Source organism: Hippocampus guttulatus, chromosome 17 (assembly GCF_054856545.1).
Source record: "Hippocampus guttulatus isolate MCC_2025c chromosome 17, RoL_Hgut_1.0, whole genome shotgun sequence".
Classification (NCBI taxonomy): Eukaryota; Metazoa; Chordata; class Actinopteri; order Syngnathiformes; family Syngnathidae; genus Hippocampus; species Hippocampus guttulatus.
The window spans coordinates 3,934,530-3,956,570 of NC_141277.1; the positions used below are offsets into that span (position 1 = coordinate 3,934,530).

Genomic DNA, 22,041 nt, shown 5'->3' on the forward strand with positions numbered 1-22,041 from the left:
TGCACAGTGCATGAAATCGGTCTGTGAACATACGTGTGGCTCACGGCGGACTAAACCTTGTTTGTGTGCACGTGCGTGTGCATGGGCATGTTGATACCTGGTCCCTTTCATCTCACACTATACCGCTGCACCCACGCGACTCAACCCAAAGTGCTTTTCAATCAGTCGATCCTGTTCCAAGCAAATCTGGAGCCTATAATTGGAGTCATGTGTAACGGATGAAGGAATTCCAAACGTTATTGGACTTTTCCGGCACTTGGCCGCAGGTCATGTGGCTCAGAGCAGTGATTGGTCCATTTAGGAGCACAATACAGAACAGGGAGCCTTGAGTAAAGGTACAATCCCTCAAATTGCACAAATTGTCTGGCACTTTGGCATGCTGACTTCAAGGGAAGATTAGAGCGTTATTTTGCCCTTGTGTGTCTGAAACGGATGCTTCAAAGACTCGTAAGCTGTGCAAAAAAAAAAAACAAAAAAACGAAACCAAACAAACATTTGCTATATTTAACCTTGCACTCGGGGTTGAACTGATTAGTTCACAAGTTGATTATTTTCGGCATCTTGTTTTCCTATTTGCTTATAAACTACTTATTCATTTTATTATTATTTTTGCTATATTGGGTGCTTTTTGGCCATGAAATAAAGTGCTTCCATTTGATATGCCTTTAATGAGGGGCCCCTCCCCCTATATTAGTCCATTAAATCAAGGTTCCACTTTGTCTAAATAATCAATTTAGTATGGCCATCTGGGGGATGAAAACTGAGATAGGAAAAAAGTTATAAGAATATGACTTTTGTGTCCTCCCATACTGTTAGCATTCTGTACTAAATAACAATTTAACGCACTGTAGCATACTCATTCCTTGCCCTTTCTGCGCCCCGTGGGAGGGCACGCTAGCCGAAAAGCACTTCGGCAAACTACATGATTGGTTTTAATGGAAAATCTTGATTTTCCAACCACAAACAAACCTTGAGGTCTGAGCTGCTCTACTATTTGAGTGGTCAACTGTTAGCGACTGCAATAAGAACAGAAAATTGCCGCTCTACCGTTGTTGACAGTTGAGCACTGAACCCAAAGTCTATCTACGTAACACTCATGAATCAATCATCGTTTCATTGGCGTGACACGAGGGGCTGAGACTAATTTCATTTTACAAATTGGAGCGGCTGATTTTCCGTAGCACTGAAGTACAGAAAATGCTTTTGCTTCGCGTTTACAATAAAATCCAATAGCGCTTTCACAACAGCTGTAGCAGTAACAAAGCGCTTTACAGAACATTTAATATCAGCTTAACCGTAATACAGCCCAGAGTTATTCGGATATTGCCAAAAGAAAACAAAATATGTTTTATGCGAAGCAGCATCGCAACACAGCCGGAAACTGCGGAAATGAAAACAGCCAGCGGGGGAACATTCTGGTAGTTGTCGCGGGAAGCTAATGTGAAGCTAGCAGTCTGGAAATACTTTCATTTGGAAAGCGGAGTCAGTGGAACAGCGACTTGCACGGTGTGCAAATTGAGCTTTTCACGTGGTGGAAAGGAGAGAGCCGTGTTTAACACTAATTTAATACCACACCTGAGAGTGGTGGTAGTATTACTAGGAGTTGTAATTCTTGGTAATAGTGTGACTATTGTTGGTTGGGGTAATACTGATTGTAGTATTTGATGTGTAGTAGTGGTAACAGAGGTAGTAGTAGTGGTCGTGGTTGGAAGTAGTAACAACGTTGGTCATCATAGCGCTAGTAGTGGTACTGGTAACAGTAATAGCAATGGTAGGAATCTTCGTAGTGATGGTGGTGGGGGTTTTTTTCTTTTTGGTAGAAGTGTTATCAGGGATGACAGTGGCGAGCTTGTTCAATGGAACAGCAATAAAACAGTAAAGATTGGTTGAATTGTTAGTTTTTCACCCTTGCCCGTGGAATTCAAGCATCACTCTTGAGAATATGTGAAGTTAAAAAAAAGAAGAAAAACCCCCCTGAGGAATGGCATGGGAACGCCATGCAATTTAAGCTATGTGAGCCCAGAGTGATACTGAAGAGCAGGACTTTCAAGTTTTCACGAACTCCTCAGAGTTGAGTTTGTTTCACTTGGATATGTACTGTATTTGCACTACACGTTCAGCCGGTGGGGCAAGACATCGCATGACAGGCATGCATGCTGAAGCCCTTCCTCCATTTTGGATGTTTACCAACATGATCATGAGAAATCTCAACTACTATGAGCAGGACATATTTTTTTAACACACCATCCACTCTTGTCGACCCCCCCCCCCCCCCCCCAGTGTGGTGGGGGTGGGGGGCAGCCAAAGAATAAGCAACCTAGAGTCCCCTCCATAATTCTGGTTAATGCCAGTCGTTCTTTCTCCCTCAGAACCCAATCTCACCCACCACCGGCACCACAGTGATTACAGTTCCTCCAGTGAAAGCCCCTCGGTTGCCTCCTCTGATCCAGACTACAGGCAAGGTAAACAATCTGGACGGTTGGCATCTAAAGGCCCGTGTTGTTTTCAACAGCCGCTACACAAACTGTTGTTTGATCGAATATTGATATATTTTAGCTGCATGGCGTGTCGAGGTTCACCTGCAGCTTTTTCACGCACATCCTGCCCCACTTGTCACTCGCAGGGAAGAAAACGCCCGACCCGAGGCGATTCGGCTCTCAGCTGGCGCTCTCCTCAGAACACGACTCCTTGTCCATAACGAGTCACAACACGCAGAGGCACAGGTAAGATAAACCAGTGGATGACGTGGCATCAGGCAAGCTCTCACTTATGGCTCAGAAATGTTTGGGAGAATAATGATGGCCCAAAATGTCAAACAGTCAGCAATTCTAGCTCCGTGAGCATTCCAGGAATAACTCCATGTTTGTTTTCTTTTTCTGTTGCTTTCTTTTTGGGGGCAGGGGGGTGTCCATAGACTTTGCATGTTGTGTACTGAAAAAAAATACTTTGGTTGCACGAGATTGAAATGTTTTTTTTTTTTTTTTTTTTTTTTTACTAATTTCCTCAAAAATATTCAAATAATATGTTATTTTAGCACATTTTACATTGTAGCATGTGCAGCTGATAAAGCAAATCCAGTGGAACCAAAGCTTCTTCCAGTGTGGGAAGAGTATATGTAAACTGATGAGGTTAGCATGCGTAATGTGATTTTTCAAACCTGAGGCGAAGTACGCTGGTTGATTTTGCGTCTTTAAATAGCACGTCTGGAAGGCAGGTGCCAACCAGCATGCAAAGTGGTGCCAGTGTAGCGCTATCAAAATAAAAGGCAGCGGTGACTACCTTTCCACTTGTGTAACCGTTTTTGATTTGCCAACAAAAATCGTTGCAACGGATCATCTATGGAGCAATGCAGTTTTGGAGTGTCTGGATGATTTAAGAATGAAGGGGAAAAAAGGAGGAGTCATGTCACCTCTGACAAAACTCCTTTCAACCCGGCTTCAGCATATGGGTCATATCAGCACATTTGTGACAATTAGCGTCTGCCTGTCCCGGAGCAGTTTTTGCAGAGCCACGTTATAATCACAAATAGTCTTGAGACATGCAGTGTTTCAAGAAAATGAATGATGGACAGTCAACGGCTCATTGTCCCTGGAGTACCAAACAGAAAAGATTAACAATAACGGTACAACTTTTTTTCCTCCCTCTCTCTTTTTAATGGAATCCCATCACTTTTACAGTATTTACCAAAGGCAAGAGCAATTTGTCAGTCGGTGCGCATGCAATTTAGCGCCTGCTAATTGGAATCCTAGTAAATCAGGCGACGACTGTCATAGAACTGCAAAAGTAAGTTTACTGTGACTCAAGAGTTAAACCTACCACTACTACGAATAATAATAATAACTTTAACAATGCCGTGTGCAATTTCTCAGTTTGCTTTCAGAAGCATATTTTCCCTGAAAATGGTCTAAATTGTAGGACATCGCCATACCTTAAATCAACACGTCCACTGTCATGTGTTAAGGATTTTCCCACCTTTACTACTTACAATCCCTCTGTGGGGGTAGGTCAGTGGCAGATAAGAGTCCACACAAACACGCACGCACACACAGACGTCGCGGGTTTTGCACAGCAGGGTCAGCCCCCATGCTTGGCCAGTGAGGTCATCGGATGCACTGTAGCGTCCACATTGAACAGCTCTCTGTCTCTCTAATCTACTGGTATTACAGAGCCAAACCGCCTGCTGCTAGCAGGAAAACAATGTTTTGTTACATAGCAGAACACCCTCCTCACAAGTGCTGTAAAAGTACACATACCAAATATTAAGTTGAGCATAAGCATTAATATAGAATGAGGAACTCCTCTGTTTGAGGGCATTGCATTTATCTAATGGTAAACAATGCAAAGGACATTTACATGGTGATTTATTGCCGTGTGCAAGCTCAAATGATAAGTCTCCACACAGTTACTGTACGTAGTTGGTGGGTATGTGCGTGATTTCTCTCATCTGCACACTACACTATGAATTTATGACCCCGTGAAATGCAACCAGTGGGGAACAAGCGTGCTTGTCACCACATTCATTTGCACTCTTTGTACCTGGAGTCCACAGACAGAAAAGATAAGCAACACATAATTTCAACTTCTATTTGAAGTTACTTTGTTTGGACGTGTCTCAATTGCTAGCTTGCGTGTAGCGTGTGGCGGCTTTACAGCACGCACGGCACTTATTTTTTGGCTTACCCCAGAGTGTTTAAACATCAGTTGTGTCTCCTTGTTGCTCCAAACCCCGTTTTGCTGCAGCTCAGAGGCAGAACTGCGGCAAACATTTTGTGATACCAATCTTTACATAATCTATTTGAACCCATGTTCGTTAGTAAGTAGACGATGAGAAGAACATCTGCAGCATACCATACAAATTGGACAGCATACATTTTTGGGCCGTTCGTGTCTAAGATTTGTTGTTGGTATAGTTTCAGTTACGTGAATATTTTCAATCTTCCCCTCCTTGCAGGCAGTATGAAGGAGCAGCTGATGAAGGTTTGGCTGGAGCTGAGCTGCTCCTCCAGAAGCAGGAGGAGGAGGTGCAGCGTCTGCATGCACACCTGGCCAATAGGTTGTCCCAGGGCAACATCTACACCTTGGATGACCCGCTGGCTCCTTCGCGCACTTCCATGTTGGACCTCCAGGACCCGCCTTACACTTCCTCGATGCCGCTGCGAAAAGCCAAGGTCCTGGTTTTTATATTTAAGCGTCATTTTGACAACATACAAAGTGCTGAAAGTGGCCTAAATCACAGTAGCCTCTGCTGATAATTGCATCGATGTGTCATGTTTTGGGTGAAGTCTAGCTTAGACCACAAACTCACTCGACTGTCATTTAAGGACAAAATGTGCACATTGTTGGCTGTAAACTGTTACCATGACTTCATGCTTTTCCAAAGGATTATGATCCGACAGCAATGTTTTATGGCAACCGCCCATAAACGATAGCAAAAGTCACCTTTTTCGTTATTTCTTCTCACCGATGTCTCTTGGAGACATGGAAAAAATCGTGAGGAATTAGTCTGTGTGAGGAAAGCCCGTGTGAGTGGGTGACACCAATATGCTCGTGTACGTGCACTGCTCCATTCATGTGCGCTATGGAAAATTGACAACTCTACATCTGCACAGCCGTAACTTGGAAAGACAAGCTTTGGAGCTGAAACATGGCGCTGTTTGATTTCACGTGAATGCGTGCTCAGTAGTAGAGTCTGCAATCGGTCCGTACCCCAAAAAGTTCTGTCTTCGGTACACATCCCTCTAGTAGTATCCATGAATGCACTGGTGGGTGTGGAAGGGGACCTTAGACTAAATTCTGAGGGACACCGGGAACCAGTGAAGAGATTTCAGGATAGGGGTAAAATTTGCACAACCTCAACAGGACCCTGCTAGCATTGTTCCTCTGACATTTGTTGTATTATTGGCTTACTTTTGTTTCCTATTTTTACTTTTCACCTCAACAGCTGTTCCACGGACCAGAGTTTGTGAAGATGGCGAGTGAGCCCAGCGTTGCACTTAACGTTCCCGCTTCCATCATGGTGAGAATAGATCTTTGTGTTGCTGAAACAGACACTTTTATGGCCCAGTGAATAATTCATTCCTTTTTGTCGCAGAAGCGTAAGGGTGAGGAAGTGCAGAGGAAGCTGAGCGTGGTGCTGCTGAGCGGCCAGAAGCTGGAGTTGAGCTGTGACGTCAAGGCCTCGGGTAAAGACGCGCTGGATATGGTGATCGCCCACGTTGGCCTGGTCGAACGCCATCTCTTTGGCCTCGCTTACCTCACAGGTAGTATACTCATTGATGCGTACACTGCGTACATCGCCGGGGGAAAAAATGCATCCATTTTCCTACCTTTGCTGAAATCTCACTCACTCCGCGCAGAAAATGAGTTTTTCTTCATTAATCCTGATGTCAAGCTGTCCAAAGTGGCGCCTGAGACTTGGAAGAAGAAATCTGACGTGCCTTTTAACCTTTTCTTACGCATCAAGTTTTTCATTGATGACGTCAACCTAATTCAGTGAGTCTTGATGAAACTCGGCTTCTTTCTTTGGCACAACTGTGTAATCATGGGATTTGTTTCCTTTCCTCGGATAACAGACATGCTATGACCAAACATCAGTACTATTTACAGCTGAGGAAGGACATCCTGGACGAGAGGATGCGCTGCGACATGGAAAATGCCATCTTTTTGGCCTCCATAGGACTTCAAGCAGAGTATGGTGACTACCAACCTGAGGTACTCAATAACATGCATCACAATTTTTTAGGTTTGTACTAGGACCAAAACAAGTTAAGGTAGGACTAAGAGTAAATTTTGGGTTAGCGCTTAAGACAAAAGCCCATAGAGGACCAAATGGTTGGGGCAGGACCACAAGAAATTCGGACTAAAATTTAGCTTAGGGTTAGGATCCAAATTATTGGGTATGGTTTGGACCAAAGGTTTCAGGGCATCCATGATGCTTGCTAAAAGCTGAGCCAAAATGTCAAATTGTCACATCCAATAGCTAGTGATGTTGATTTTAGACTCAAAATTGTAAATGTGTCTGTTTGGGCAGCAACTCCACGGGAAGACGTACTTCAGAGCCGAGCACTACCTGCCTGTGTCAGTCTTGGATAAGATAGACCAGGCGACCATCAAGGAGGAGCTTCCAAAACTTCACAGGAACTACTACGGAGCGTCTGAGTCGGAGGCCGAGTTTGAGTTTCTCAAGGTCGGTCAAAAATGCAAAACTCGATGTAGTGGAAGCCTAAAGGCTGACCGCCGGTTGACCTCTGAATTGTTTCCCGTATGAAATAATGGATCTTTATAAGTCGTTCTAACACGCATTTTACATTCGTGCAAATAAGCTATCCACTGCAATAGTCATGCATTAAAATGCTCTTAAATCCTTGCCCATTATTTTGTACCGTATTTAGTGGGAATTAAGCGATAGGTATGTTAATACAGCACTACAGTGATTTTTTTATGTTTCCAAAGGTAAGCCAGAGGCTGACCGAGTACGGGGTCCATTTCCACCGTGTGCTCCCTGAGAAGAGGTCCCAGACTGGCATCATGCTGGGCGTCTACTCCAAAGGGGTTCTCATCTTTGAGGTCCTTAATGGAAATCGAACCCCGGTGCTAAAGTTCCCCTGGAGGGAGACAAAGAAGATTTCATTCACAGTGAGGACATTTTGTTTATCAATGTAACCCAAATCAGTCTGCTCGTACTCCTTTTGGTTCTAACCCTCTGCTAACTTTTTGAGTCCAGACCGTAACTTGACCCGGCTGGTACTAATCTAACGCTAACCCTTCGCTCATTCTACAGAAAAAGAAGATTTGCCTTCAAAACACATCGGATGGAATCAAGCATGTTTTCCAGACAGACAACAGCAGTACATGTCAGTATCTGCTACAGCTCTGCTCTGACCATCACAAGTTTCACCAGCAAATGAGGGCTCTCCAAAGCAACCAGGAGCTCCAGGAACTCGGTAGAAAGATCACTGTCTTTTGTCTTGACCTGCTGTTTAAATCAACCAACATTATATCTTCATTCAGTAATTTCTATTATTTCTAGTGAACAGCCCCCTGACTAGTTTGCAGTATAACTCGGATCGTCAGGGCGCGGTAAGCCGAACGTTGAGCTCAGACAGCCTGGCCCCCGCCCTTTCCACACGCTCCAACCCAGAGCACCTGAAGAGGATCTCCTACTCGGAAGCAGCACTCAACAAGGGTCTAGCTGGTTCCGTTCTGGCCCAGGACCAGATGAACTTTCCAGGGTTCCATCCAGTAAAGGTGCAACCTAATCCCCGGGCCATGAGCCGCTCTCTTCACAACCTTGGGCAGACACTGGAGGCCTTCCAGCACAGCGCAGCAGAACCATATAGCAGTGGTTTGGCACAGACACAACCCAGTTCGGACACGGACTCGCTCTCGCATCAAAACAACACGTGAGTTTGAGTGAAGCTGATTTGTTTCATGGTGACACTGCAGCAGGACTAACAAGCACCTGACAACATCAAGATCAGTGAACAAAAATACTCACGCTATGTACTTGAGTGGAGGTACAGGTACTTTGTAGAACAAAGACTCTGAAATGTCCTTCAGAAGAAAGTCAAAATAATTTTTACCAGGAATATATATATATATATATATATAATATATATTTTTTACACCAGAAGGTGATAGATTTAGACTTGTATGTGACACAATACATTTGCCATGAATTCTCTTAAATAAGGCCCGTTATCACCTTCTTTAAAGTTTCTTGGTTCATGTTCCTCCGTGTCATGCTGCTTTTCCCCTTTTTTTCGTCCTCATGAGGCACTTGGATCTCAAACAAGTTTAACTGTGCTAGACTTAATCACTCCCTTATTACATAATTTATATGATGTCATCTTGCGCTGAGGTTGAAAAAAGGAACCAAACTATTTTAACAATTTTCCCCCCCCAAGATTGACGCCTATGCCGATGCTCGATATCCTGCTAATCAGTCCTTTAATGTGGAGGGGAAAAGTGTGTATTGATTTTTTAAGGTGCCATTGTGTAATGTCTACAAATATTGTGAAAATGCATAATATTCAACATCATTATAGTTGGTCCCAGTCTGATTATTTCTTCTCGATTCACTATTGTGACCCCAAGTGGAAGATAAGACGTATTCCAATTTTACATCTCTCCAAACAGTCCCGCCTGGAGCCACTTTGAGTCCAAAAGAGAATCAGACTCCTCTTCCATAGAGGATGCAGGCCAGGCTTATGTAATGGGTAAGTGACCGTGCAGGCTTTGCAAAGTGGCTTTTCAAGGGCAGTCTCAAAGGTTCATCACTTTTCTGCCTTCTTTTAGGGGTCAGCCTGCACAGCTCCTCTGGACTATCCTCCACTCCAACCTCTGCTAATGGTATGTCTCCATACAAAGGCTGCTTTTCACTTATTGCCGTGTATTAGAACTGTGTTGCTTACCAAAACGGCAGCATCGAAACAGTCCTTCCACATGACTTCTGTAGACTTCTGGTCGCCACTTAAATGTTGTCTGCTTCAGTGTTTATTTTCTGGGGCATATAGCATGCTTTGTATTCTCGTAAACACAAACACATATTTTGTTTTACTTTGATAGATTCCTTCAAGAAAAAAGTGAACGCTTTGCCATCTCCAGAGAGACAAATCACATCTGTAAGCCTGAAGAAAGATATGAAATATGGCCTGGGTAAAGCCTTTTTTTGTTTGTTTGTTTTTTTCCACCCATATGCATTTTAGGAGGTCATTGATGTGGTGTAGTGTTACATTTGTGGCCAGCAACTGGCTGACGACCAGTCCAGGGTGTAGTCAGCCTTTCGCCTGAAGTATAGAAAATAGATGGATGGATTATATGTGTGTGTGTTTTATGTGCAGGGTTCCAGGTGGTAGGTGAGGACAACTCAGGTCGTACTGAAATGGGCACTCTCATCAGCTCTGTCACACCCGGGGGTCCCGCTGATGTTAATGGTTATCTCAAACCCGGTAGACCCACCTCTCTTTCTCTCCCTCCTAAAATTTCTACAGTTGCGGTGAAAGTTTCATCACACTTGTTGCATACGTATTGTCGCAGGAGATCGCCTGATTGCTGTCAACGACCTGAACTTGGAAGGTCTCTCCCACGCCGACACCATTCAAGCGCTCCAAATTGCTCCGGATGATGTCACGCTGGTGGTTTTGCAGCCTGCAGAGAGACTGTACAAAGGTAACATTTCAGTTGTGATGCAGCCAAAGCTCATTATGAATAATAAATTATTAGACAACGAACGGCTGGTATTCAAAAGGCTTCCATTCCATTTTGTTTGTAACCAGGGGTGGGCAATTTATTTTTTGTCCTGTAATGTAACTGTTCTTTTTTCTTATTTATTCAGAGTCTTCACCTGGCTTGTCCCCAACCAAGACCAAATCTACTCTGGTAGCACTCAAGTCTGCTCAGCCCGAACTGCAATCTCCTTCAACTGATCACCCAGCAATAGTGCGATCCAGCCCTCCGGCCCCCCATCACCCGCCTTCACCCACCTTCCAAGCCCGGTTCAGTTCTCCACCCTCTCAAGACATGATGAGCACCATTCCAACCATCATCCTGCCCACTTCAGGACAAGTCCAGCAGTGCTTGGAAAGGGCAAACACCACGCTTGAATCCCCAAATTCGTCCTTGGATCCTCTGCCGCCGGCATTGCCTCCCAAAACCCGGAAGACAAAACTCTTAGAAGCTCCGAAGCTTTCGGACTACTCCGACGGTGGGGATTCTGACGTGGATGATGAAAGTCACTCCAAAAGTCCAGAGAAACTAATGGTCCATCAGGTACTTTCCATTTTGTTGACTAGCGCCATATACGGATGGGCATGATAATCGATTGATTGATAATTCACACCTGATTAATCACGTTTTAGAAGAGGGGCTGGTGATTGACTCTACAAATTCACATATTCAAAGAAGTACAACATGACCAAAGGTTTAATACAGTATATTTGTAATTTCATACGCAACTGCAGCTAACAAGCGAAGCATGGGGAGACGATGAGACGATAGACCGAAATACACGAAAAAATAAACAATAATCAACTAAACATGGGTAACTGGGGCGTGCTATTCACCTCGTTGCAACACAATTATTCGTATGATGTAATAATGTGGGGGTTTTTCTGCGCTCTTTTGCAAAACTTCCCCAAAGAGCAGCCCAAACCTGACGACCGTTCACGACACTCTGGTCTCTTATTCACAAAAAGAGCATTCGGAGATTTTCCCATATCTTCAAATAAAAGGATCGACAACGCATCTTCCAAAATCTTGCTCTGGCTGCCCTCACCAATTAGATTTTGTTTATAACCAGTGCCTCTCATTGCATTTCAAATGACAATGCGAAGCTGTTTTGTTACAAAGTGCATGTAATCCTCCTCCTCCACCATGACTGCCGCCTGTCTCTCTCTCTCTCTCTCTCTCTCTCTCTCTCTCTCTCTCTCTCTCTCTCTCTCTCTCTTTCTCTTTCTCTTTCTCTTCCTCTGCATGTCCCAGCTTGCGCTCATTCACCGTCATGCCTTCTCTTCTTCTTCTTGTGTTTGCAGGACTACCGCCGAGAACATTTAAATGGTAATGCCTCAGGTGTCAGTAGCCTCCGGCCTGGAGAGTTATTTGACATTGAGCTGTCGAAAAAAGACAGCAGCCTGGGCATAAGTGTCACGGTACTGTTCGGCAAGGTTTTCACAATCTCTTTCTTAAGCCCCTGTTTTCCCTCCCCCTGCATCCCTCACCACTGGTAATTGATGTTGTTCTTTGCCGGGTTCATCTTGCTTCCCTTTAAGTGTATCTTGTCCATTCTGGAAGCGGCTTTTGGGAAACTGGACTGTCACTCACCCTGCATGCTTCATTTATTTATTTTGAACTAACACATTTTTTAGTGCACCAATTTTAACCATTTTTTTCCCCACTGGAAAATTGGGACTTTTAACCTTGGTTTTGGAAATGTTTAGTATTTAAATTATTGGCCAAGACTCACTTATGTGTGTAACACATTGATTGACTTACAGTTCTGTGTTTTTGTATCTGCAATGCTGTATGTCAATGAAATACACTTCAAACTACTAAACCACACAACACAAAATGGTCGCGGAATAGAAATGATGAACTTTATCAGTGGTGATTTTGATTCATTTTGTAGCACCACAGACCAGATTTTACGGTACACTATAACCAATGATTGACGATTGTGAACAAACAATGAATCCCCAAATTTGATTGACTTTATAAATGTACCAAATATGTACACCGCATATCCTCAAAATAGTGACCTCCGCTCGACTGTGCGTCATGTCTTAACTGATCACCGGGTTGAGTAAACAATCTCCTCCTCTCAAATGAATGTTTCCTTTTGTCACTCAGTTAAATATAACTTGTGGTACGTCAAGCTAGCTGTAATTATATTTACTACAAGCTAACAAGCAGTGCAGTGCAGTACGCCACACATTGATTTGGTTCAAAATTTTCTCTGCGTTGGATGTCACTATCATAGCACCAGGACTGTGCACCAGTGAACTCTACTGGAGATCAAGTAAAGTGCAACACACAAAGTTGTGTGGAAGCGCAACTTGCTGGCTGTTTTTTTGTTTGTTTGTTTGTTTTGCTTGCCCAAGATGCACAAAGGCTAAAAGTCTTTGTGGGAAAAAAATGTGCTTTCATTGTTTAGAAAAATTTACCTCAGAAGAACTGTGTTGAAAAGAAATAAATCCGTTAAAATGTCGAAAAACAATATGACAAATGGCATGGTCTTGCAGCCGTGCAGCAAGTTTTTTTTCATTGTTTTATTGACAAATTAATCCACTTTTGATTAATTCATCTTGCATGCCCAATCCGTAATATAATCTGGTGATATCATTATAATACTAAAATTCCACACACCCATCAATCCCCCCACAAAAATATCATGTCTCAATTGGACTTAGTCGTAACTATGCTGTCGTTTCATTCTATAGGGGGGAGTGAACACGACTATTCAGCATGGTGGCATCTATGTGAAGGCCATACTTCCGAAAGGAGCTGCAGAGATTGATGGAAGGATACATAAAGGTATATGCGGATGTTGAAAGATGTCGAGAGGTTCAGCGGTTGAATTTCAACCAACCTACAGTATGTGACGTTGCACGTACTCCCTGGCCGTGCATGAGTTTTCTCCTCCCAAATTCCCCAAACTTGCATGCTTTGCCTATCGAAGACTTTTAATATCCTTAGTCGTGAATAATTGTTCGTTTATATATGCCTTGGAATTGGCTGGCGACCAGTCTGGGGTGTACCCTGCCTCTTGCATGCATAGAAGGTGCTCTGGCAGATTTGTAAACGCCCTCATTTTTGGTGGCGTTCTCAGGGGACCGTGTGGTGGCCGTCAATGGAAAGTCACTCGACGGCGCCTCTCACCAGCAGGCCGTCGACGCTCTCAAAGACACGGGTCAGGTGAGTGACCCAACCGGTTGACATTCAGCTGGCTGGTAACTAACTACAAGCGCTCTCCTCCGTTTTAATTTACACCTTGGAATGAAGGGTCTATATTTCTATGCATCTTATCAGACGGTTAATTTGTTGCTCGAGAGAGGTCACCCACCCACGGAAAAGATCCACGCACCCGTCACTCCTCAGTGCACACCGCAGCACTCCGGCAACAGCAGCCTCCGCGAGCCGGGCAAGAGTAAGGCAACGGCACGGCAGCGCAAAGATGAGCCAGAGTACAGCTTTTTAACGCTAGGTAAGGCAGCGACATTGCCCGCAATTAGAATAGAATATGATCCAAAAGAATACAATGGTGCCTTAAAGTTAAATATGGACTAACTCTTTGTTTGGATTTGAACAATTCTTAATTCTATTGATCCGTATTAAAAAAGATTCCCATATAAACAGGGCAATGAATCCAATGGCTCTAAAAGAGTAACTTTTTTTTTTTAATATTGCTATACCAGACAATGTATTTGAAGTGCGCCTGGTGAAGAACGCCTCAGGACTGGGCTTCAGCTTCAGTCGGGAGGAGTACATCCCGGACGAGGCTCCGGGCTCGAGTATGGTGCGCGTGAAAAAACTGTTCCCCGGTCAGCCGGCTGCCGAGAGCGGCCGTATCAACGTTGGTGATGTCATCATGCGCGTCAATAAAACACCCCTCAAAGGACTCTCACAGCATGTATGAAGACGTTTCCTACTTGATAATATCCCGAACAGAAAAAAAAAACATTGTGTGTATGCATTGTGTTTAGGAGGTAATTTCTGCCTTGCGAGGAACGGGACAAGAAGTGACATTGCGCCTTTGTAGACCGGAACGAGGCGTTCTTCCAGAGATGGACGCTTTGGCTTTGGTGAGAATAACCAACAAATGTTACTGTTTGGAATAGGGATATAACATGATCCAAAGTCATGATACGATATTTTTACGAGATGAACCTCACGATATTATGATCATCACAATAATATGAGGAGGTTGGCAAAATGAAAAAGGTCATGATATTGTATAAAATAAAATTGTCTAATAGCCTCACTACTCCGATCTGATTTTGATCATCCTGCCAAATAACTAACAAACTGTAATTCAAAGACCATTTGTGTTTCTTCCTAGACACCCAACCCATCACCCCGTAAAGAGCCACTCACTCCAACCAAGTCTGATCTCCCAAGGAGCGAATATGCCGCTCCGCCGAATGACAAGAGGCATCAAAGCAGCGTGGAAAAAGCCCTGGAGAGACTGCGAATCAAATCCAGTGATAGCGCCGAGGACTTCCAGCAGACTCTGCGGCTGAAGAACTCCGACAGTGTGGAGGACATCCTGGACAGGCTGCAAGTCAAGAGCCCCGGCCGACGCAACAGCTACAGCGACAGCACGGACGGCGACGAGGAGGTCGAGGAAACGTTCAGCCCGAGTGCCCTGGAGCACAGCGGGCGGTCGTGGGACCTCAGTGTCTACCAGAACCTGAGTGACAACAGCCTGGGACTCGAATCCTTCAGCAGCAGCCGCCAGCTGGACGACAGCATCTACTCGCCGCAAATGGCCATGACCAGACTGGAACAAAGCAAGAGGTAACCGCTCGAACGAGTAATACAGGGGGTCCTCATTTGACAATGGCCCCATCAGACGACTTTGGGGGGGGGGGGGGGGGGTTGAAATGATAAACCGACACATTTGTTTGCATTATTTACTTACATGACATAGTGAATTGACACTTGTTTGGTAGAATTTTGCTGCAGTCAACACTTAAAAGATGTATTTAGTAAGTAAACAAATTATGTTTTTTGTGGCATTCAACATTGGCAATAGCATCTGTAAGACTTGATCTAAACGTTTTGTGTTTGGACAGGAATCAAGAGTCCTCCTTGCAAGTGGCGTCCTCCCGTTCAGCTCCGAGTCCAGATCCCCTTCCTCCCCCTCTGCGCATGCCTTTAAACCACGTTGTGCCCACAAATGGGACAGAGATGGATGGACTCGTCCCGGTAAGGCCCATGAAAAAACAAACAAACAAAAAAAACCCCAATTAGACTGTTCTAGGAATGCTTGCACACGAGTGACCTTTGTTAACAATTGTGAAATAAAACTAAAACAAAGTAAAAATACTCAGTCTTTCAAGATGCTTGAAAGGCGAAATATGCACTCTTTTTTTTTCCTTCTAATCCTTTCATTTAAAGCCACCTTCCAATTGTCTTAATTGCATGCCTGTGACCCGCTTTTGTCAAAATACCCATCGGAAAAAGTAAAACTCAATGTAGCTTTGGCTCTGATGGAGTGTTTGACCCCACCACTCTCAGATTGCAAATGAATGGGTAATTTAACCATACGTAGGCCAGACACGGCCATCACTTTAAAGTGATTGTGAAACTTTTCCCAGCCTAGTTGATCTTGTCTTGGAATGACAGAAGCTTGATGTGGGAGTGCGGGTGGGGGGGGGGCTCTGTTATGTCACAGTGGGGCGAAAGTGCTGAGCGGCTTGCTCAAAAATAAGCACATAACTGTGATAAGATTCACCTGGTTGTTTCAGTTTACCTTAATAATTAAATACATAAAAATAAAAAGGAGCATGTAGGCACTGTCACCTCATGTCATTTTGTAGATTTTTCCGTTGTGCTTTAAGGTTTCGTCTGTTGGCCGTTTGTCTGTGTTGATAGGTAGTGGAGCTGAAGGTCTCACTAATGAAGTCTGAAAAGGGCAGCCTTGGCTTTACACTGACCAAAGGCCGCGATCACGGTTGTTACATCCATGACATTGTTCAGGATCCCGCCAAAAGCGACGGACGGCTCAGGCCCGGGGACAGAATGCTCAAGGTTTACCATCAGTCATCAGTCAATTTTGCTTCATTTTATTTATTTGTTTATTTTTTGCTTCATGTTGCGAGCCAAATTTTGACAAAGAACAGAGCTTTTTTTTTCTGAAAAGAAGCGAATGATACCCGTTCTGCCCTCCCTGAACATGCCATGTGCGGTTTAACAAAAAACCTTGAGTTCTCCACAAAAAAAAAAAACAAGCGTGCTTGCTTCAAGCTGTTTAGTGTTTAATATGAAACAAAACATAAAGTCAATAGATGTTCATGTCTTGAACCAAACTTCTTACATGAGCTCTTTACCTACACTACTTTGTCTTACTTACTCTCAATAGACGCGCTAACAAAAAATAGCATTCATATCCCAGGGGTTGTAAAGCTTTAATTAGCTGATATAGGAACATAATAGTCACAGGCATTATTCTTTATGCTCTATGAAAAACATAATTGGAGGTTTGTTGAGACAATCTTCTGTACTGTCTCAATGTATGGTTGTGTGGTGGGCTGGAGCGGATTAATAGAATTTCTATTATTTTCAGTGGGGAAAGTTGATTTGAGATAAAACTGATATGAGTTACAAGTGTGAAGGTGTTCACATATTAAGTCGGGCGACCACTGTTTCTCATCTTGCATGGTTTTTACTCACAGGTGAACCAGAAAGATGTGAGCAGCATGGGCCACACCCAGGTGGTGGAACTTGTGCGTGCAGAGCCTCGGTTAGTGGACTTGGTTGTGGGTAGAGTGTTGGATGACTCAAAACCCTACATCGATGCCCACCTGCTGCCCGACATTTGCTTTCAAGACCTCCACAAACCACTTGGTAAGAAGATCATAAATATAAATCCAGCAGATGAAGTAAAATGGTGTCTGGAAGTGATCGTTCCTGGTCCCTCCCTGCAGGTCTGGTTTTGGACGGCGGTCGGGACAGCGCGTACGGGCTTGTGTTTGTAAAAGACATCCTAACAGGATCAGCGGCCTTTGATGAAGGCACCCTGAGGCCATTGGACCTCATCCATTACATTAATGGTGCACCCACTCAGGAACTTACCCTCAGCGAGAACACCCGACTGTTGGAACTTTCTTGTGGCGACTTAACTCTTAAAGCCACAAGGTAGCCTGATATTTCATTGAAGAATAACGTATATGTTCCTCAGTTTTAACTGATTTTGTCCCTCTCACTCAAAGGGATGGCTCGCCTGTGTATCCTGGGAAAATGTCCTCTCTGAATAGTAACATCAGCTCCACTGTATCGTCTGGCATCAATGGTATGTGCCAAGTCAGATACTGACAAATCAAAAAAAAACTTGAGCTCAGAAAAATTAATACTGATGCACATAACAATTAGCCAGTCGACAGCTAGCTCATGGATAGTGTTAGCAGCTGAGGTTTTCGACAGCGAGCTGGCTCAAACTGCATTTGCAGTGTACGTTGTTGCAGCTGGCCAGCTACCCGATAGCATTTGCAGCTAACACTACTGTAAAATTCAAAATCAACAAACCCTCCCTTATGATAACACGTGACTAGCAGATAACACTACTATAAAACGATTAGTCAATAAAACACTACATTTTCATCAAGGCGCGGTATGTACACCAATAAACCACACAGAAGTATGTAGTTTTAGCGCCTATTGTTGTCTGACGGTATCTTTCTGACTCGTCTTCGTAGCCAACCTTATCAGAAAGTTTCTTGCATTAACTTTGTCGGCTTCTTGCCAGCCTTTGCAGGTAAGGTTCACAGCCCTGTGAGCTAACAGCATTTTCAGCTGAAGGAGTCCACAGCTAACTTTAGCATTAGGAGCTAACAGTAGCGGATTGCCCCCACTGCAAGCTCACGACTTTTTTGTGTGACTATTAACCTTCGTTGAGGCTAATACTTCTGTTGGAATAAGTGTTAGGAAAAAAAATCCACCATTGAGTGACCATTGTTTATCATTCAAGGGTTCCTCACCGCAGAAGAGCCAATGGAGACCGAGTTTTTCACAGTGCTGTCTTCTTTAGAGGTAGGCTCAATCCTAACGTTGTTTGACAACCTACAACGTGCACATTTGTTAACATGTTTGCACGTCCAGGAGGAGGTGATTAAGCTGGAACTGGACAAGCCGAACTCAGGAGGTCTCGGTTTCTCCGTGATCGGCGGTGAGCGAGGTATATTCGTCAAGTCCATCACAGCGGGAGGAGTGGCCGAGGCCTCGGGCAAGTTGCAAGTGGGCGACCGGCTGTTGAAAGTGAGATATTTTAAGTATTCCTTTGGACCATTCAGGACACGAGCCTTTGTCTGAGGCCATTTCGTCTGTGTCTGCAGGTGAACGAGGAGCCAATGACCAGTGTCTCGCATACCAAAGCTGTCACCACCATCCGCAAAGCTAAAGGCCTGGTACACTTGATGGTGTCCAGGCCGCCTGGCCAGAACCCCAACACCTACATGGCCTATCTGCCAATCAACACGAATAAGTGCAACGGAAACACAGGTACCAGCGTACCTCACAAGGGGAAGCTTGACTTGCTGCTCGTTTGTACAGTGGGTTTTCTTCCCTTCGTGTTTGTCTTCGGTAACAGAAAGGCAGTTGAGATCAGACCTTGGGTTAGACTTTCAACTGAAATTGAGCTTTCGCATAAATTTCTCTTTCCGATGCTGCTTGTTTGTTGTTCTCGATGTTTTTAACCTTCAAATGTCGTCAGTTCAGATTGAAGTATGAATTTTGCCTTGAGTTAAAGCGATCATATGAAACCAGAGGTGATATGAAATCTAAAATATGACTTTTCTCTCATGGATTTGCTGGTTTCACTTTTGTCTTCTGTACTGTAACTACAAAAGTTGGAAACTATCCTGGTTTGTTATAGTCGATGTTGTTTTCAGATCTCAGTGAGGACAGCGGGGTGAAGTCCAAGTTGGGTAGTCCCCATAACGTACTCAATTCCGGCTGTCCACCATTACCGCCGGCCGACTATGACGACGGTCCGCCCAATCCCAAAAGAGAGCACAGTGCCGAACTCTCCGAAGATACAGACTACGACGGATCCTCCTTACCCGAAGACTCGCCCGAGGTCCACATCAAAGCGCTAACACTAAATAGTACATATTTACATTTCACGTTTTAAGCGGTTGTCCTTTAAATCCACAGAGTTCTCGTGAAGTGCAATGGATGGAGGAGAGTGTGGACGCCCCCAGCAATGAAAAGTAAGATTTGGTATTTGGAGAGTGGGAGCAGATGAGGATTTTAGTTTTTTTAAAATTTTGCATTTTTTTTTAAACATGCCGTCTCTTGTTGTTATTGAATGTGCAGTTATCTGCAAATGAGCGCTGGCCGGCCAGAAGACGACGACGATGACGACATCACGTGGGGAAGTGATGAGCTGCCCATTGAAAACCTCGATTCCAAATTCAGAAAAGGTTCATTCTTCATTTATTATAAAACATTTTTCTATGCATAAATTACTATGAGAATCCTGTCAGTGATCAAATTGAAATATCAGCAGTGCCCAACATTTTTAGAGTTTGTTCTTTATTTCCAGAATAATTCCTATGTTTTAAATATTATTTATATATATTTATTTATTTTTACTTGTTTAGATTGAAGTTGAAACGGTGTAAAAAAAAAAAAAAGAAAACTACAAATTGTGAATGCCAATTAAATCCTATCAATGCTTAACATTTTTATTTTTTTATTTTTTTTTTGGCCTCTGTTTTTTGTTTTTATCATGATCTTGTTGTGCTCCCGATTTTGTTGTGCTTGCACGCAGCTGGGCCAATCATCACAGAGGACGAGCTGACCTCCTTGCCGCTGGTTGAGGTGGTCCCCGATGGCCAGTACACGGGTGTCAACCTCAACGGCGTTGTGCGCATGATGAAGGGGCTCCTGGAACAGAAAGTCCCCCAGCAGGAATTTGAGGTGAGACCCTCTCGTTCATCTCACTTCAGTGCTATCTGTGGTTCTTCTCATCATGCTGGAGACATTTGCTTGTAGAATCTTCAAAATCTTCAACCTCTGGACGACTGTTTGGTTGGCCAGACGAAGGAGAACAAGAGAAAGAACCGCTACAAGAATATTGTCCCCTGTGAGTTAACACAAGTGTGGGGGGGTGTGACACAGAGACATCCATTTTAAGTCTCATGGAATTATATTACACCCAATATGAATAATTTATGAAACATGTCAATGCGTAGTAGTTCTTTTTGTTCTACATTAAAACTTGAGCACAATTATAGACGTAAAAATGATGTAAAAGTAATGTTAACATTTTTCCCATGCCTGTTTTCCTGCAGTCGACACCACACGAGTGGTGCTCGGTACAAATGGCGGTTATATCAACGCCAACCACATCAAGATGCCCGTGAAGGATGAGGACTTTGCATACATCGCCTGCCAGGGACCCCTGCCCACCACTATGGGCGACTTCTGGCAGATGGTGTGGGAGCAGAAGGCCAATGTGGTCGCCATGATGACGCAGGAGATTGAGGGCGGCAAAGTGAAGTGCCAACGGTACTGGCCAGACTCGCCGGGCACCACCGAGATGGTGGACGAGCGCCTGCAGATCAAGTTGGTCAAGGACCAATACCTGGACCACTTTGTCATCAGACTCATGGAGGTCAAAGATGTGACGGTAAGGACGTGAAAAAATGGAAGAGTAAAAAAGAAGCACCGTCATTTGATGAACGTTGTCGTCCAGACGGATGAAACGCAGCTGGTGACGCACCTCAACTACACGGGCTGGCCCGACCACGGGACGCCATCTCAGCCCGAGCAGCTGCTCACCTTCATCTCCTATATGCGGCACGTGCACCACTCGGGCCCCATCGTCACGCACTGCAGCGCTGGCATCGGACGTTCCGGGACGCTTATTTGCATCGACGTGGTCCTTGGGCTTATCAGCAAAGACGCCGACGTGAGTAGCACTTGATCGGGCAGGATTGAACGTAAGAGTGATGGTGATGTTGTTGTTTTTTCCTCCTCAGTTTGATATTTCTGATGTGGTACGGAACATGAGACTTCAACGAAAGGGAATGGTCCAGACAGAGGTGCTCTTGACTAATGCGTAACTTTGAATATGACTTCTTCCAGTACATGCCTTTTTACATGCATGTCTTTGTTATGTACTTCCAGGACCAGTATATCTTCTGCTACAGGGTGATCCACTACGTCCTGGAATGCCTTCAAGATGACAAGAACATCTCAGGATAGTCAATGGGCACCAGCAGAAAAAGGCCAAATCATCAAAAGTGATTTTAAAATACCGTAAATATTAATTCCACACCACTATTAGTGTCCATTCTTTTTAAAGAAATATATTTTTTATTATGTTTGCTTTTTTTTTAAGTTCTCTTCCTTTTGGCTGCTACCCCTCACCCCCTCGTACAACGTTGAGAACTGCTGATTGTATTTCTTATGTCCACCTATAAAGAGAACGCTAGTGTTTTATTTTCCAGATAAAACGATGACACACATGGACCAATGACATCATATTGTATGTATGTGGAACAAAATTGAAATTGCATTTTGTTTGTTTGTTGATGCTGGAACTCGCCTTGACAGAATACTGTGTCAGTATTTGCTTCGCTCGCTGCCTGAAGGTAAACGATAAACTTAAATGTGTACATATTCATTTGCTGAAAATTAAACTGGATACATTTTAATTGTTCAGAGCCTTTTTATGGTTTGAGTCTTTTTTTTAAGCACATACAGTGTAAACATACAAGACTCATTTTCCATCCCTCCTTCTGTTTTCTGTAACACTTTTCCTTACTTTTAGGTCTCGAAGGGGTGGGGGAACCTCAACAAGGACACCCTGGGGCCTGG

The 22,041-nt window shown here is 44.0% G+C and overlaps 1 protein-coding gene across 6 annotated transcripts in view; it reads left to right on the top strand.

The window, feature by feature from the left end:
* Positions 1 to 21,878, top strand: part of ptpn13 (protein tyrosine phosphatase non-receptor type 13) — a 37,818-nt gene extending 15,940 nt beyond the window's left edge. For 3 of the 6 annotated variants that reach the window (XM_086134321.1, XM_086134320.1, XM_086134319.1), the window contains 41 exons: positions 2,370 to 2,462; positions 2,624 to 2,723; positions 4,952 to 5,168; positions 5,942 to 6,016; positions 6,092 to 6,260; positions 6,357 to 6,492; positions 6,573 to 6,711; positions 7,031 to 7,186; positions 7,453 to 7,635; positions 7,781 to 7,943; positions 8,030 to 8,402; positions 9,139 to 9,218; positions 9,298 to 9,351; positions 9,568 to 9,657; positions 9,843 to 9,950; positions 10,039 to 10,170; positions 10,337 to 10,770; positions 11,532 to 11,663; positions 12,936 to 13,029; positions 13,325 to 13,410; positions 13,525 to 13,699; positions 13,911 to 14,125; positions 14,199 to 14,297; positions 14,555 to 15,012; positions 15,291 to 15,423; positions 16,093 to 16,248; positions 16,893 to 17,064; positions 17,145 to 17,355; positions 17,430 to 17,509; positions 18,185 to 18,246; positions 18,316 to 18,471; positions 18,549 to 18,714; positions 19,104 to 19,291; positions 19,369 to 19,424; positions 19,531 to 19,637; positions 19,988 to 20,136; positions 20,212 to 20,302; positions 20,511 to 20,848; positions 20,915 to 21,130; positions 21,201 to 21,263; positions 21,349 to 21,878. In XM_086134321.1, coding sequence (XP_085990447.1) covers positions 2,370 to 2,462; positions 2,624 to 2,723; positions 4,952 to 5,168; positions 5,942 to 6,016; positions 6,092 to 6,260; positions 6,357 to 6,492; positions 6,573 to 6,711; positions 7,031 to 7,186; positions 7,453 to 7,635; positions 7,781 to 7,943; positions 8,030 to 8,402; positions 9,139 to 9,218; positions 9,298 to 9,351; positions 9,568 to 9,657; positions 9,843 to 9,950; positions 10,039 to 10,170; positions 10,337 to 10,770; positions 11,532 to 11,663; positions 12,936 to 13,029; positions 13,325 to 13,410; positions 13,525 to 13,699; positions 13,911 to 14,125; positions 14,199 to 14,297; positions 14,555 to 15,012; positions 15,291 to 15,423; positions 16,093 to 16,248; positions 16,893 to 17,064; positions 17,145 to 17,355; positions 17,430 to 17,509; positions 18,185 to 18,246; positions 18,316 to 18,471; positions 18,549 to 18,714; positions 19,104 to 19,291; positions 19,369 to 19,424; positions 19,531 to 19,637; positions 19,988 to 20,136; positions 20,212 to 20,302; positions 20,511 to 20,848; positions 20,915 to 21,130; positions 21,201 to 21,263; positions 21,349 to 21,426 — 6,383 coding nt within the window. In that variant the 3' untranslated portion in view covers positions 21,427 to 21,878. The remainder of the gene's footprint in view (positions 1 to 2,369; positions 2,463 to 2,623; positions 2,724 to 4,951; positions 5,169 to 5,941; positions 6,017 to 6,091; positions 6,261 to 6,356; positions 6,493 to 6,572; positions 6,712 to 7,030; positions 7,187 to 7,452; positions 7,636 to 7,780; positions 7,944 to 8,029; positions 8,403 to 9,138; positions 9,219 to 9,297; positions 9,352 to 9,567; positions 9,658 to 9,842; positions 9,951 to 10,038; positions 10,171 to 10,336; positions 10,771 to 11,531; positions 11,664 to 12,935; positions 13,030 to 13,324; positions 13,411 to 13,524; positions 13,700 to 13,910; positions 14,126 to 14,198; positions 14,298 to 14,554; positions 15,013 to 15,290; positions 15,424 to 16,092; positions 16,249 to 16,892; positions 17,065 to 17,144; positions 17,356 to 17,429; positions 17,510 to 18,184; positions 18,247 to 18,315; positions 18,472 to 18,548; positions 18,715 to 19,103; positions 19,292 to 19,368; positions 19,425 to 19,530; positions 19,638 to 19,987; positions 20,137 to 20,211; positions 20,303 to 20,510; positions 20,849 to 20,914; positions 21,131 to 21,200; positions 21,264 to 21,348) is intronic. The other 3 variants (XM_086134322.1, XM_086134324.1, XM_086134323.1) reach the window with 3 other exon arrangements.
* The last annotated feature ends 163 nt before the right edge of the window (positions 21,879 to 22,041 follow it).